This window comes from Parambassis ranga, chromosome 7 (genome assembly GCF_900634625.1).
Source record: "Parambassis ranga chromosome 7, fParRan2.1, whole genome shotgun sequence".
Classification (NCBI taxonomy): domain Eukaryota; kingdom Metazoa; phylum Chordata; class Actinopteri; family Ambassidae; genus Parambassis; species Parambassis ranga.
Window position 1 is genome coordinate 5,829,802 of NC_041028.1, and position 14,110 is coordinate 5,843,911.

The 14,110-nt window shown below is 41.2% G+C and overlaps 1 protein-coding gene across 1 annotated transcript; it reads left to right on the forward strand.

The window, feature by feature from the left end:
* Positions 1–12,670: 12,670 nt before the first annotated feature.
* trh (thyrotropin-releasing hormone) lies at positions 12,671–13,932 on the forward strand. Its single transcript, XM_028410489.1, has 2 exons — positions 12,671–12,860; positions 13,313–13,932. Exons 1-2 carry the CDS (start codon positions 12,671–12,673, stop codon positions 13,930–13,932), a joined length of 810 nt encoding a protein of 269 aa, XP_028266290.1.
* The last annotated feature ends 178 nt before the right edge of the window (positions 13,933–14,110 follow it).

The window sequence follows — 14,110 nt, forward strand, 5'->3', positions numbered from 1 at the left end:
GCACTGTCACACAATTGCCTCCAAACAATATGAGCTCCTGCATGGCCTTTCTCTTCCCTCTATGCTTAATGTAGAGTCATATGTGGGTGGCGACTGCTGTCAGGAAACCCTGATAATTATCAGCTACATGTAAACCTACCTTACACAAACGCTTACAGTGATAACCCTCAATTACTGTTCATCTATTATAAAGGGAAAGCTTTTTTTAAAGGAGCTCAGGATGGCTGGTTGATATTCATGCACATTAAAGCAGCACCGCAGTCAAGCCTTCATTATCATATATTCTTGTAATCTGATAGGATGACCTGCAAGGTGGTGAATTCAAATACAACATAGAAGGCGCACACAATCAAGATCTCTTTTATCCCTGTGTGCTGTATGTGAGCTGAGACCAGCTGTGTGCTCATATAGAAACACTCAGTTACACAGGCACCTGCTGTGAGATCTATGTGTATCAAAGCCTGCCTCGCATGTTCCTAAAATCCACATCGCATCTATGTAAAAACCATAAACCTAAAAACATTGCTTACACTGCTGAATAAAAGATGCGTAGACCTGGTGTATACCATCATGCTTTGCTGTTTATATTTTTCCTATTTTTAGGAGACATTGGGAATGTTGGTTGTACGTACTGTACTTTCAGAGGTTAAGGGTGTCCTTAGAGAACCCATTTGGGGCTGGTGAGTCACCCCGACTGTCATCCTCACTGTTTCTCGGCTCCATCAGTGTGGCAGCAGGCAGGCAGGATGGCAGGGCAACGGGACAGTGACAGGGGTGTCTGACAGAGAGCAGAGACAGGAGGCCAGGGAGGCAGAGGCTGGTCCACACAGCAGCATCAAATCCAGACCGTTCCTCTGCAGACAACCAAGGTCTCACTGTGGCCTCATGTAAGTGGCATGACAGGGTAAGACGGTAAAGTTACAACATATTTTTTAAAACAATTAAGACAAACTCAAATAAGTAAGGTACAGAGTTGAGGAGCTTCAGCGTTACTTTTAGTGATTCGTCTATTTCTGAAGCCAATTAGACTGAAACAAACCATTTTGAAAACTATCATCTCAACTCCACACTCCAGTGGCTCTCAACCAAAGTCCATCAGTTTTAACAGCAGGCTGAGAATCAATCTCAGTGTGCGAGATGCAGCCTTATAGAAAAACTGGAAGTCTTTGTTCTTGGAGTACTGGACCTGATCACAAAGCTATTACCTGTGAAGGCTAAATCTCATAAACTAAGAAACAAGCCCACTGTCCTGTGTCTGCTCTCTAGATTTACCCTCTAGGCTCCAACAACCAACCACTTTATACACATCTATTCAGACTTATATAAGACAGTAAATCTATTGAGGATTTTGAAGGGTTTGAATGAGGGTTTTTCTGGAACACTCTTGTTTCTATTCTATTAAGTCACAGTGAGGTTTTCTTATGACTTCAACTTATTAAATATATTTTGTGTTTGGGTCATTACCACCAAAATGTATGTCAATGTTATAGTCAAATTTGAAGAAATTTCCTTAGTGTTCAGTAGAATTGGGCTCTACATTCGTCCACAAACATAATCCCTTCCTCTGTCCATGACACATGGAAGTATAAAAACGGAAATCCCTGAAGCCTGGAGCAAAAGAAAAAATGATGAAGGAAGCACAACATGCTGGGAATATTAAACATGGTCATTTTGACAGAGTCAGGATTTATTTTTGAGGTGACATTTGAACTTTTCTCCACATGGGAATAACTGCATCATGTACAGACAGGGGAATAGGTCAGCCACAAATAAACAACACACCACAACCGCAATCTAGTTTGAGCCAACAAATTGATTCCTCCGTTATTGTTATTTATAGTGGGGAAAAAATTAAGAAAGTCTCATGAAACTGTGTGTGTGTGTGTGTGCATTCTGCAGTGTGAATATGGACAATGAGGATGCCATCTACAACCACAATCACCACCCCTTTATATTTCTTTAAGAGGCATTTTAGTGAAATCAGCTTACTTTCTGTGGAGCTCAATGGTGTTTCAGCTGCAACAAAAGGCCTGAGCAAAGTGATTTTGTAATTCAGTTGACTCGCATATGACGAAATCCCCATCTGTCCCACCTTTGTCAGTGTAACTTCCTGTCCTTAACAAAAACATGCCCATCTCATTCAACTAAACAAATACCCTGAATTAAGCAGTCTTTCTTATGACAAGCCATCAAGTGTTTCCGACACTCAAGTCCCATCTGAAGTCCTGAATATGCTTAAGTGATATAATTGATTTGCTATTGTTTTGTTAAATTTCAAAGAGCAGGAAATAGCAGTTTTTTTAAATATTTTTATTACTGAACAGCAAAACTTTTCTACATATTCCTGCAGCTATACACACACGTACAGGCTATCCAAATAGTTTTGGTACCTAATCCTAATCCCTACCGGTCACACAGGGTCAGATTACATCAGCATGCATAAAGCCATCTGACTTAAAGGTAGGGTAGGAGATTTCATTCTGATGCACTTTTCTTTACAATCTGATAGCAACCAATTAGTTCGGCAGTTTCGCTTTAACACGAAGAATATTAATCATCTGTGGAAGCTATAAAAGGCTACAAACATCAGCCAATCCTGCGAGGCGCACCAGTGTGGAGTATTGGCTGGTTGACTGCTCTCTTCCTGCTCTGCGCGCACCAGAGAGGTACGTGCATGATGGCCGAAGTCACAGGCGTGGCTTCGGGTTGAGCTCCGAGAGAAAGAGTGTTTTTACTTTTAAAATCTGGCTGACCCTCACTGAGTTTTCAAAATCTCCTACCCTACTTTTAAGTTTTACCTTCTTCAACATCTGTTGCAAGCATTAAATGTGACAATATTTAGCTTTATGTGCACATTTTGCTTACAAAGTGGGAATATCTGGTTAATAAATGTATGCAAATTGACACTTTCTGGTAAAAAAATGACTGAATGTCTTTCCATACTCCACTGTGTTTTTAGGTTTATAGTGCAATATTTCACTCTGAAGAGAATGCTTCACTCAAAGCAGCTGGCACTTGTCGTCTGACTTCCTACCACTATCTTCCAGAGCAGTGACAAGAGTTCAATCATAACAAAACATGTCTGATTGTCTGCTCCAGAGATCAACTCTTTGTCAATGTTTGCAGGGGCTGTAAAGGTCAGACTGAAGAGAGACGGTGCATCTTCATCCATACCTGTGGACAATTAGGCTGGTGGAACAGACGGCCCTGTCAGTGCTGCTCTTTACTGTAAACAATGGCTGTGTTGTCATCTCGGGAGACTGGTCTGATCTCAAAGTAATCCAACATGGCCCAAATTCAGATGGACTGACAGGAGCAGCTGGAGATGGCAAAGAGCCTCAACTGAACACAACCTCATTAGCAAAGATAAAGCTGGGGAACAATAGCTGAGACCTCATGTGTTGTGCTTTCATTTGACAGTAACGTGATTAAAAACAATGTTATTAGTACAGATACAGGTGCATCTCTCTCAGCAGTGAGCGAATGAAGATGTGGAGAATTGTTTCCTGGCTGCAGCCTCACCATAACTGACAGAGCCGCTGTCTCCTGGGAATAGGTCAATAGGGAGAATCACCACCTGCTGTGGCGGGCGTTCTGCTGTAGCTACCCTGGATAGAGACATCCAGATTAGAAGACACAGTGTCTTCTATAAGTGTCTAATTATGCATAAAAATAAGTTTAAAAGATCAAAAGTTTTAGGATTAGAGCTGTGCAACACAGACAGACTTTTTATTGTAGCTCAAGTTCATTTTCGCTTCTCTGATTGGTGCCACGTAGGCGCCTGCTCATGGAAGCTCCAGGGGATCCGAACCTCTGATTGTTTCTGTCATTCATCAGTTCAACCAAAAATAAGACATTGTCCTCCTCCAGGCATGACGTAAAAAATGGGATGCTACTTTTCCTGGAAATGTGAGCGTTTGAAAAGGATCGTTGCCGACATGACATCAGATCTATGTGTTACTCATCAAGCCCTTCAATCGCACTGCCTCTCCCACTGATCACTGTGGCAGACATAAATAGCTGCAGGTACTCTGCTGCTCCTCAAAGACACAATCAAGCGGTCCTTAGTGTGGCTCCCTGAAGTTCGCACTATGATTAAGATCTCGAAAAAGCCACAAAAACAGGTGAGAGGATGTGAGCCTGTGTCTGAGGATGGAACAAGGGGTTAAGCCAGGATAATAAGTTAACGTTTTGCAGAACATATGCTGAAAAATCACAGTAAGCAAACGTCGAAGATGGTAGAGAAATGCAACAAAAAAATGATGCTTATTTTGTTTGAACATCAGATAATTCAAACTTTATCATGTTTTGTGCTGATGTCATGACGGCACCACGACAACCAGTAAAAAGTAAAGGAGAGAGTTAACCGTCCATTGTAGAGAAGGGTAAAATCAGACTGCTGCATTCATTTATAGACATTAAAAAAAATGACAGAAATGGTGACTCTGATGACAGACAGGTCCCACACAAACCATCCATTGTGCTACCAAGTCTGGACCTGGTAGCACAACATACAGTATATATAAGGTATATAATATATACCTTATATAAATCTTTCCAATCTTTCTTTCCTTCACAACTGAAACACACTTCGTTTGGCAGACAGCAAAAACTATTTGCACCCAAAACTGTTAGCTTCCACATTTTCTAAAACCTGAAAAGATCTAAAAATATCTGCCCATTTGGCAACTTTGGTCAGGACACAAACATATTTTTCAGTGTCTATTTTTTACACACAGTTCTAATTTGCAAGCAGCCACTGGTTGAATGTGTCTTAACCTCAACAACTTATTTAACCTTGTTAACTTTACAGTATTTAGTTTCCAAACTTTTGACTCCTCAGAGGGAGAAGTTACTGTTAGAAGGCCTGAATCCTTTCTGAGGCCACTGAATCATAATACAGGTACTGCAGATTTACATTATGTCTTTTTTTCCCGTTAGGACTAGCACAGACTTGTAAACAATACTCTTATTTGTTTTATGGCATCAAGAAGTGATTGATGTAACCCTCTTTCCTCAGCCCCCCTACAAAGTCTGTCAATAAGCTTCAGCATGCCCAACACTGTTCTGCCCATGAACTTATACACACGTCTCCCCTCCAATACATCACACTCTTAGGATCTCAATTACCATGGCGCTCTGCTTCCAACCAACACACTCGCTTTCTCGAAGATTACTTCTCCCTTTAACAGACCTTGGAGAAAAAGATATAAAGTACTGCAATCTTTCCAAAATGTTTCTATCAAAGGTTTTCCAATGAGTCGCAGCTGGAGCCTGGTGAGAAAAGCACAAGTCATAGTATTATGGAATGAGGTATGGAGATGCAGCATCTCAAAGTTTCTGACTCATGGATTGAGTTTCTAACAGGTCACTTGTTTTGTTCCATTCACATGCACCATATTTTTTGTAACCTCCCGTTTTACTGGCCCATTTCACCTAAGTATCTAGTTTACTAAAGAGCAGAAAATGTGAAACTAACAGCTGTTTCCCGACAACCATACTTTATTATATTTATTCATATGGAGATAAATTAAATACCCATTGAGCTTCTGATGAGGTATTCCTGTAAACGCAGTAGTAAAAGTATGTTTCGCAGTCTCATCCTGTGCAGAGGAGGATAGCATTTGCATGTTGTGGCATTTATCACATGATGGTGATAAATATACTTTTAATATGTTTTGCAGCTGCCTACTGTTTCTCACAATTAGATCAGCTATGCTAAAGGATGCTCAGGGTGGGACACAGGAGATGACTGTTTGTCTGCACTCCCCCTGGTTACCTACAGAAGATGAATGGTTTGCATGAGGATGGCTTAACACCTCGCAGCTACATCTCTCTACATAATGATACAGCAGTGGCACATCGCTATTCTGTTACATCCTTACACATACCCACACAGCCACCAAGGAGCACAGAGAAAGCTGAAAATACTACTGAGTGATTTGAACTCAAGCACCCGATCTCTCTGAGATGCATGTGAAATATTATAGAAGACAGAGTTTCAGTAATATCTGGAGGCTCGGGAATCTGAAGCTGTGATGTTCAAGAGATAGAACTGTGATGAACAAACTTAAGATTTCAAATAGAGTACTATGCTCCTCCTTTTCTCTTACAATACAAAAAACTTATTCTGTTCTATTCACACCTCTAAAATGTTTTATGATATTTTAAATTACCCCAAAAAACTGAGCTATCCATCTTATCAATCAGACCATGTACGCACAGGTATCAAAAACACTTGGAAGTCAAATATTTATGAAACTATTTTGGATTTTAAGGCCTCAACTGTGGGCAGAATATCTTGATAAAACAGAGTATTTCTTCTTCAGTGGTCTAATTAGATCAATAGTCTTTATGGAAATTTTGTTCCCCTGAAATATTTTCCATTTCATCACTCCTGAAGAATGAAATATGTTAAAACCTCACATCTGCCATTTCAGCCGGGGCGTGAGACTGAAAGATCAGCTCAATCTAGCACGATTACGGCTGGTCCCAGACACTACCTGACTGTGATGGAGGGGTGCGAGGACGAGGGGGGACAGACAAGAGAGAGAGCACAATGATAAGTGAGGTGTAGCATGTGGTAGTAGTGCACTAATCATGGTCTCCGGCTGAAGAAACACACCGGCGCCTCACAGGTTATTGAGAGATAATGGGATTCTCAAGGCAACAGACACACAGCTAAAGACAGAGATGAAATTTGAGAATAAATAATGCAAAATCCTCCTGCTGTGTGTGTGTCTATGTGTGGGCAAAGACTCCAGATAACTGTTCAGTTTGATGAAAAATGAGGAAATAAGACATTAGTCAATGTGGAAACAGAAACAAAGCCAACTGTCAGACTTTAAGCAGAGATTTTAGACTCTTAGACTTTAGGTATGAAGGCATGAAGGTGTTTTGTGATATTTAGAGACAATCAAATCTTTGCTTCACTAATGCTAAAACTTAATTAAAAGTCATCTTATAGATGTATCACACCGTTGACATCGTAGTAGGGTGACATTGACAGTGATGTTCCACAGCTCCCTCTACAACCATTTTGCAGCTGCAGTGCATCACTGTGATGGACTGAGGTCTTGTCATAAACAGCTGCCGGGTGCAGCTCTAAAATAATCCGCCATGAATACTTTGATGTTTACTTTGCTAATCAACATACACTTTCTCTGAATGTATATACCATTCATCCATTTTTAGAACATTTCTAAAGTAGATCCATCGAAGAATAAAAGTGGCAGGAAGCCAACAAATCATACATAATCATGAAGTAGTAAGAAGATCCCGGCTGGAAAGAATCACTAGTGAGAGTCTTTCCTGCATGATATTAGCATGCAAGGCAAAGACAACAGGCTGGTCACTAATGCCATCATGCTGGCCTGTGACACACTCCCTTCTTCCACACACTTACTTCCCAGTCAGCCATTGCCACCAGCTCCCCCTGTAAGCTGTCACTCACCTCCCCGCTGCAGTGACCCCTGTCAGGCCAGTGTCACTTTTGGGGGACAGGATTACCATGCCGTCCACACACACACACACTATGTCCATTTGCTTATTTGTTTGTTTGCGTCACTGTTGTTTTCTGGTGTCTGCCTTCATCCTGTCCATCTCATCTATTCTTCGTGCTCCTAACACGCCACTGCGGTCACAGTCAGATGTCTCGTCTCTTAACTTGTCACCTCTGGTGGCTTTGTGCAGAAGTGTCTATGAACAGCAAGGTGTTGGATTTCACCTGTCCACACATTCACTCTCTACTTTCAGTGAGTTTCATTGAACTTTGTGGAGAGTTTTTCTGAACTCTTTGTGCTACACAAACATCATTGATTTCAAGCATCGACAACATAACAACCAGGATTATTATGACTTATTTCCTGTGCTAAAAGACAGTCCACCATGTTAACATCGCTGTTCCTGAGCCTTAGTGAGCTCGCTCCGAACATGTCATTAAAAGTCAGAAGCTGTGGCTGCAAAAGGATCTTTTAAAATGTTCAGTGAAGCATCTCTGCATCCTGAATTAGACTAACAGCTCTTCTCCTGTCTCCTTGCTCTAAAAAGAAGGACTGTGCAATGGGTCAGGGGTCAACCCAATTATAGAACCAGTCTTTTTATTCAAATGGTTACAACCTGTTACTTAACAGAGCTTCTGCCACCCCAACATAAAGCAAACTGGCCACAAACCTCTGACAGGGAGCATCCCCAGTGCTCATTAGTAATTAAGTAAATACATATACAAATATATTCAAGTGAAAGTGACCTCAAAGGATGAATTTCCTGATGAAAACAAGCTTGCATGTTCTCTCAGTGCCTACATTTTTTTCCCCTCTGGCTTCCACCCACAGGTCCAAAGACTCACATGTTAGGTTAATTAGTGATTCTAAATTAACCTTAGGTGTGCATGTGGGTGCCCACTGCCTGCTGGACAGGCTCCCACAACTTCAACTGACCAGACGTTACATGTAAATATAGCCCTCCAGATGTACTGTTTAAAATTTCTAATAACTAATAGGATGTAGGGAGGCCTCCTCTATTTGTGGCTTGTAAGATGATTATCATTCAACCGGCTGAACTTGTTCTTCACCTGCTGACTCACTAAGTGTTTAAAATGTGACATAAAAGTTTACACATCCACTGCAAATGTAAACATGAGTCCTTGTTGGAGCATCGGTGCATCATCCAGTACAGCTAAAGACCTTTAAGTGTGCTAAAAGTAGTTTAGAGTCAATGCATTAAGTGACTCACCATAAATGAATTATGTTTCAGCTCACCTGTAAAACATTTTATTACACTTATCGGCCCTCTTTGAGATGGAAAAATTAGATACCGTGAACCAAATTCAGATCACATCCTCCTGGTCAAACTGACACTGTGCTGAGTGAAATCTTATTGAGAAATACAGCATATCAGGAAACAGAAGTTGTAGATATTTAAACTGAACTTTTCAAATTTGCTGTATAAATTGATGTCTATCCATACTCAGATTGAGTTGATGACTAATCTTCTTTTTTCTTTTAACCCCCAGAGCTGAAACTGCTATTCCTACAGGGACATAACAAGTGAGGAAGACTCTCAGTCTCCCTGGCTCTGCAGAGAATGACAACAAGACCCAGGACCCTTATCACAACTTGTTATCATCTCTTGTTTTTCCATCTAGCAGTGAATCATCAAAACATGAAGGTACAATATGACAAAAAGATGAAATAATGTCACACCCGTCTCAAGATTTACTAGCTAGATCAGCAAACATATTACCAACTGACTTGTGTTTTTATGTCTCTTTGATAAAAGATAATGTGTCACTTATGATACTTTATGTGATGAATTCATGAGCTAAGGCAGGTCCAACGTCAAGAAGGGGCTCACAAGTGTTAGGCCCGCAATGTTAGCCACCTAAATACCAGCCTAACTTTGAATCTAAGAGCTATGTATCTATGGTAACAGGAAACTTACTTGGACCACTTAGCAACATCAGCTGACCAGTGTTTCCACGGCAACAGTCGGTAACACCTTAACACCAATCGTAGCAAATAAACTGAGCAAGAACTAACTTGTTGGAAATATTTAACATCAAGGATGACTCCGAGAAATCATAAATGGCAATTAAAAGAAAGGTTCTGCAGCTTTAAGCAACTAAATATAGACATCTAGTCAGCACATGTTACCATGGCGATATATCCTGTGAAAGACAGCAGCTAAACTACTAATCTCACTTTGTGATGAGAGCTTCTGATCTGTTAATCTTGATACACACACAGAATCATTCTTTACACACTGAAGAAGTTCACCGCACAAATCTATTACAACACCAGCAAGAGTAAGCAGAGTCTAATGACTTTTATTATTTTCCCCCTTCGCTCAGGGTGTACACTTCATCTGTCCTCCTCAGTACATGAGGTACATAAAGCTGACCAGAATACTAATTATGAGTTCCCAGCTCTGAAAGACTCCGAGAGACTGTTGTTGAGTCCAAGCCTCTTAGCAATGGACTGAAAATGCTGCCACACCTGCAGCTATCACTCCGTCTGCTTTAATTGTTCCTCGTCTTTACCACAAAGATGCCACAATCACTGAAGGGGTTCTGCAAATTTGCCAGAGTTTCGCTCAGCACATTTTGGCCTTTTAAACTGCTTAAAATCCAACTACACATTCTCTTGGGCAATTAATTGGTTCCTTTGGGCATGCTGTTACACACTTGGCCTAATAGGAGGGAGGGGACATACATGACAGGTGTAAGGAGACGGATTCCTATACAGATTAGACGTGTCCTAATTATACCAGTGTTTCTTTCTGTGTTCATCAGAGGGAACTTGGAGAAAAAAAGACAGAAAGATCTTTTGGCTCGGCTCAGGAAATGATTTTTTCTCCTTTACACCATAACAAAATACCATTTATAAAGACTTTATCATTAGCCTTGTATGGTTGTTAACATTTTGCTTGTGAACCAAAGATGATTTTGTTTCCTCTCAAAGGAGACTCAGACATTCTGGATAAAGATAAGGAAAGGATTGATGTAATACTTCAATAAAAATCATTAACCAAAGCATATCGAATGATTTCAACCATGATATTGATGCTTTTAACTAAGTGAGTCTAAACCTACTTGAAGTATTGGACGTGACAGCACGCTGAAAGCAAGTAATTATAGTATTACACGGCCAATTCAATTCACGCTGACATTCAGCACTGACTGAGTGAGACTGTGCAGGGAGGGGTTCATGGGTGGAGAGGTTTGATTCTGCATAATGGACTTTCTAAAGTTCCATCCATGTATTTTAGGGAGATTTTGATCACAGTGTGAGGATATGTGTGAACTGAGGAATCTCATTTAGGTATGATTGAAAGGTTTGTGGCCTGCATCAGTTGGGTCCATTTTTAAGGTGAGTCCTGAAATTTCTCCAGCAACTTTTAACCATGTGCAGACTTCACCACTTTTAATAGAAGACACAGTATGGCTAGAAATAGAAAGACTGCATCAAGATATGGCCTCCACTAGGATGTAAACGGGTTGTGCTGCTGGTGAACAACCATGAAAATGATCTGACTGAGACCTGCTTTGCTGATCTCTACAGACCGCTACAGAAGAAATTTAGAGAGATTTAGTATCGGGATAACCCTGCAGTTCACAAGCCCACAGTGATGGTGCCAGCCATCCAGGAGAGTGGTTTTAACTCATCCAGCACCTTTTCACCTGTGGGCATCCTCTAAATCTTTCCCAAAATGTAGGCTGGACTAGCTTTGTAAACATGATACAGTGATGTTGAAACAACTGAAGAAGTGACTCTATCTTCTGCAGGCTATGAACATTTTGGATTTTAACATTTATGACTGCCAAATCTCCTAATATACAAAAGCACTGTTGTATTTGTGTGAACTGCCCTTTACTATTGTATGGTCATGTTAGGGTTTAATTTATTCCACAAGCTTCTTTCTTTCAAACCAATATTAATGTAGTCTAAACATTTCAGTGATAAACGCTGGGAGAAGATGCCAAAGTATGTGATACTGTGAGCAGAAAAAGCTGAGGGGAGAAAACCTGAGAGTTTATTCAAACTTGCGCAGAACTCATCCCTTTTTGACTATTGTGGTTGCTTAGCGAGTCCCTTGCACCCACTCACCCATGTAATACCTCCTGGATGTAAGACCTACTGTGATATATTCAGCAGTGTCGCATCGTGACCAGAAACTGCATTATATGTGGTCAGAAGACCCAGATGGGCTCAGCTCTCCCTCATGAGTCCTGTGACCTCAGGGTTTTTATGAAAAATATGAAGAGCCTATATCTCTCTGCAGACCGTACTGGCGCCCCACAGGAGGCCTTAGATACTTTAAGATACTCATACGATTTATGCCCTCATCTAAAACAGCAATAATAGACGCCAGATCCGAGACTCACCAAATAAACAAATCTAATAAATGGAACATATATCTATGTGTGTAAAAATCAAGATTTGTCCAGCTTAAAGGTTAAATGACTAAAAAGGCAGTGTAAATAAATAACATTAGAATTACGCAGTATAAGCTTCACATGTATTTTGTCTTCTTTCTCTCTCTCACTCATTTATTTGTTTTTTTTATCTTACAAATTGGGCAGCGGCCTCTATAGGACGACCATTCAGCACATCCAGTTGCGCACGACTTGGTGACATCAATGGGGACGAGGGATTCTGAAAAATTACTCCAGCGTTGGTGTGACGACAGTAACCTGCAAGTATAAATACCGAGGCGGAAAGTTATCCGCTCATACCTCCAGACTTGGCCTTTAAGGGTCACCAACTGCTGCGACAGGCTGAGAGCAACTTTTATCAGTGCCGACGGTGCCAGAGGCTGGGAACGAGGAGGACTTGGATACTTCCAAGGTGAGAATTTTAGAATGAATCCCAACTATTTGGCTTAGAGTTTCTGCGTTATCTGGATAGATGTTTTCAGATTCAGTCGTTATACGGTGCTACTGTTGCATGCTGCTGATGCGTTTTAATGGCGCACTGACTTGGTTAAAATTTTGTAAAGCAGTTGCAGTTAACATTGGATGCATCATCTCACATTTCTTTTCAGATAAATAAGACTTCGGGTCTCTGCATATACTTGCTTTAGTGTAACCATACAGACTACTTCAGCTTGTCCCCAAAATAGTTTCATTTCTGCACCATATTTCTCCAACAGACGGACAAACTAAATTACCATGAAGTCGACATGTCTGCTCATCCTGGCTTCTCTCACGGTCTGCAACTTGACGGTGGCTGGAGGACAGGGTATCTCCGCTGAGGATGAGGCGGACCGAAGGACCATAGACGATATCATACTACAGAGAGCAGAAGGTCTCCTGCTAAGGTCTATTCTCAAAAAGCTGCAGGATGAAGACGGCAGCAATGGTGCGTAAAATACATAATTTGGATCAAGTGGACGGACTATATCTAACTTCAGTGCAGAATGGTGCCATGAAATACTCTCATTTTTATTTTTAAACTTAACTTAGGTCATTATACGTACGTGTTAATGTTATATTCTACTTTAATAAAATCTGTGTGGTTTCTCTGCACTACATTTAGATTTGATAGGTGCAGCAGTTTTGAGCTTCATGCGTAATTTTGGATCTTCCTCCTGCTGAATAACTATAAAACTTCAAAAGTTGTCTGAATTCGTTTTAAGGGACTGGGACAACATGTTTTAAATATAACAGCATAGAGATTATGGACAATCCATTAACAATCCTGTGCGCAAATTTACGCACGCGTGGTAATTAACCTGGAAACAGGATTGTTGTAAACTAAAGTGAAGCCGAGGGCTGTCGAAGTGAGCTAAAGGCGTATTTTCCTGTTTCCAGGGGTTTCCTCTCAGCCAGAATGGGTGACGAAACGACAGCATCCCGGTAAGAGATACGGCGAGGATTTGGAGAAGCGGCAGCATCCAGGGAGGAGAGACGAGGACGAAGATGAACAGTACTTGGACGTGCAAAAGAGACAGCACCCTGGCAAGCGCGAAGACGAAATGCAGTCTTTCATGGATCTTCAGAAAAGGCAGCACCCGGGGAAGCGATCCACGACGGGACACATGTCTGAGAACCCTGTTTTACTCCTCAGTGAACTTTCAAAACGACAACATCCAGGCAAGCGTTACCTGGTGCTGCACACCAAACGCCAGCATCCAGGTAAGCGCCGTTCCGAGGATGAGGACGACGACGGGAACTGGAACGCGGACATGGAGGGAGAAGAAGACCTGTCCGAGTTGGAAAAGCGTCAGCACCCCGGAAAACGTTTTTGGGATAACTCAAATCCGGATTTAGGCACAAACAGTCCCTGTGATGCTTTGGACTCTGCGAGTTGCAGCAAGACCAGTCTGCTGCTCGACTTTTTAGATAACCTTAACAAGAGTCACGCCGAGGAGAAGAGACAACACCCGGGTAAAAGGTTTGCACCGGAGGAGGATTTGGTGGAGGGAGAGTAGGTTAAAGAAAGGTCTGGTGTGGAGTGTACGGTGGTATTGTAAACAAATACATGTATAAATTAAGTGACAATAATGAATTATTAAAAATGAAAAAATAATTTGCATCATTTAACTTTTTGTGCCACCGTTTTTTCTTTGGCTGACAGTCACTGTATCATTAAAGTATTTATCTATTGGT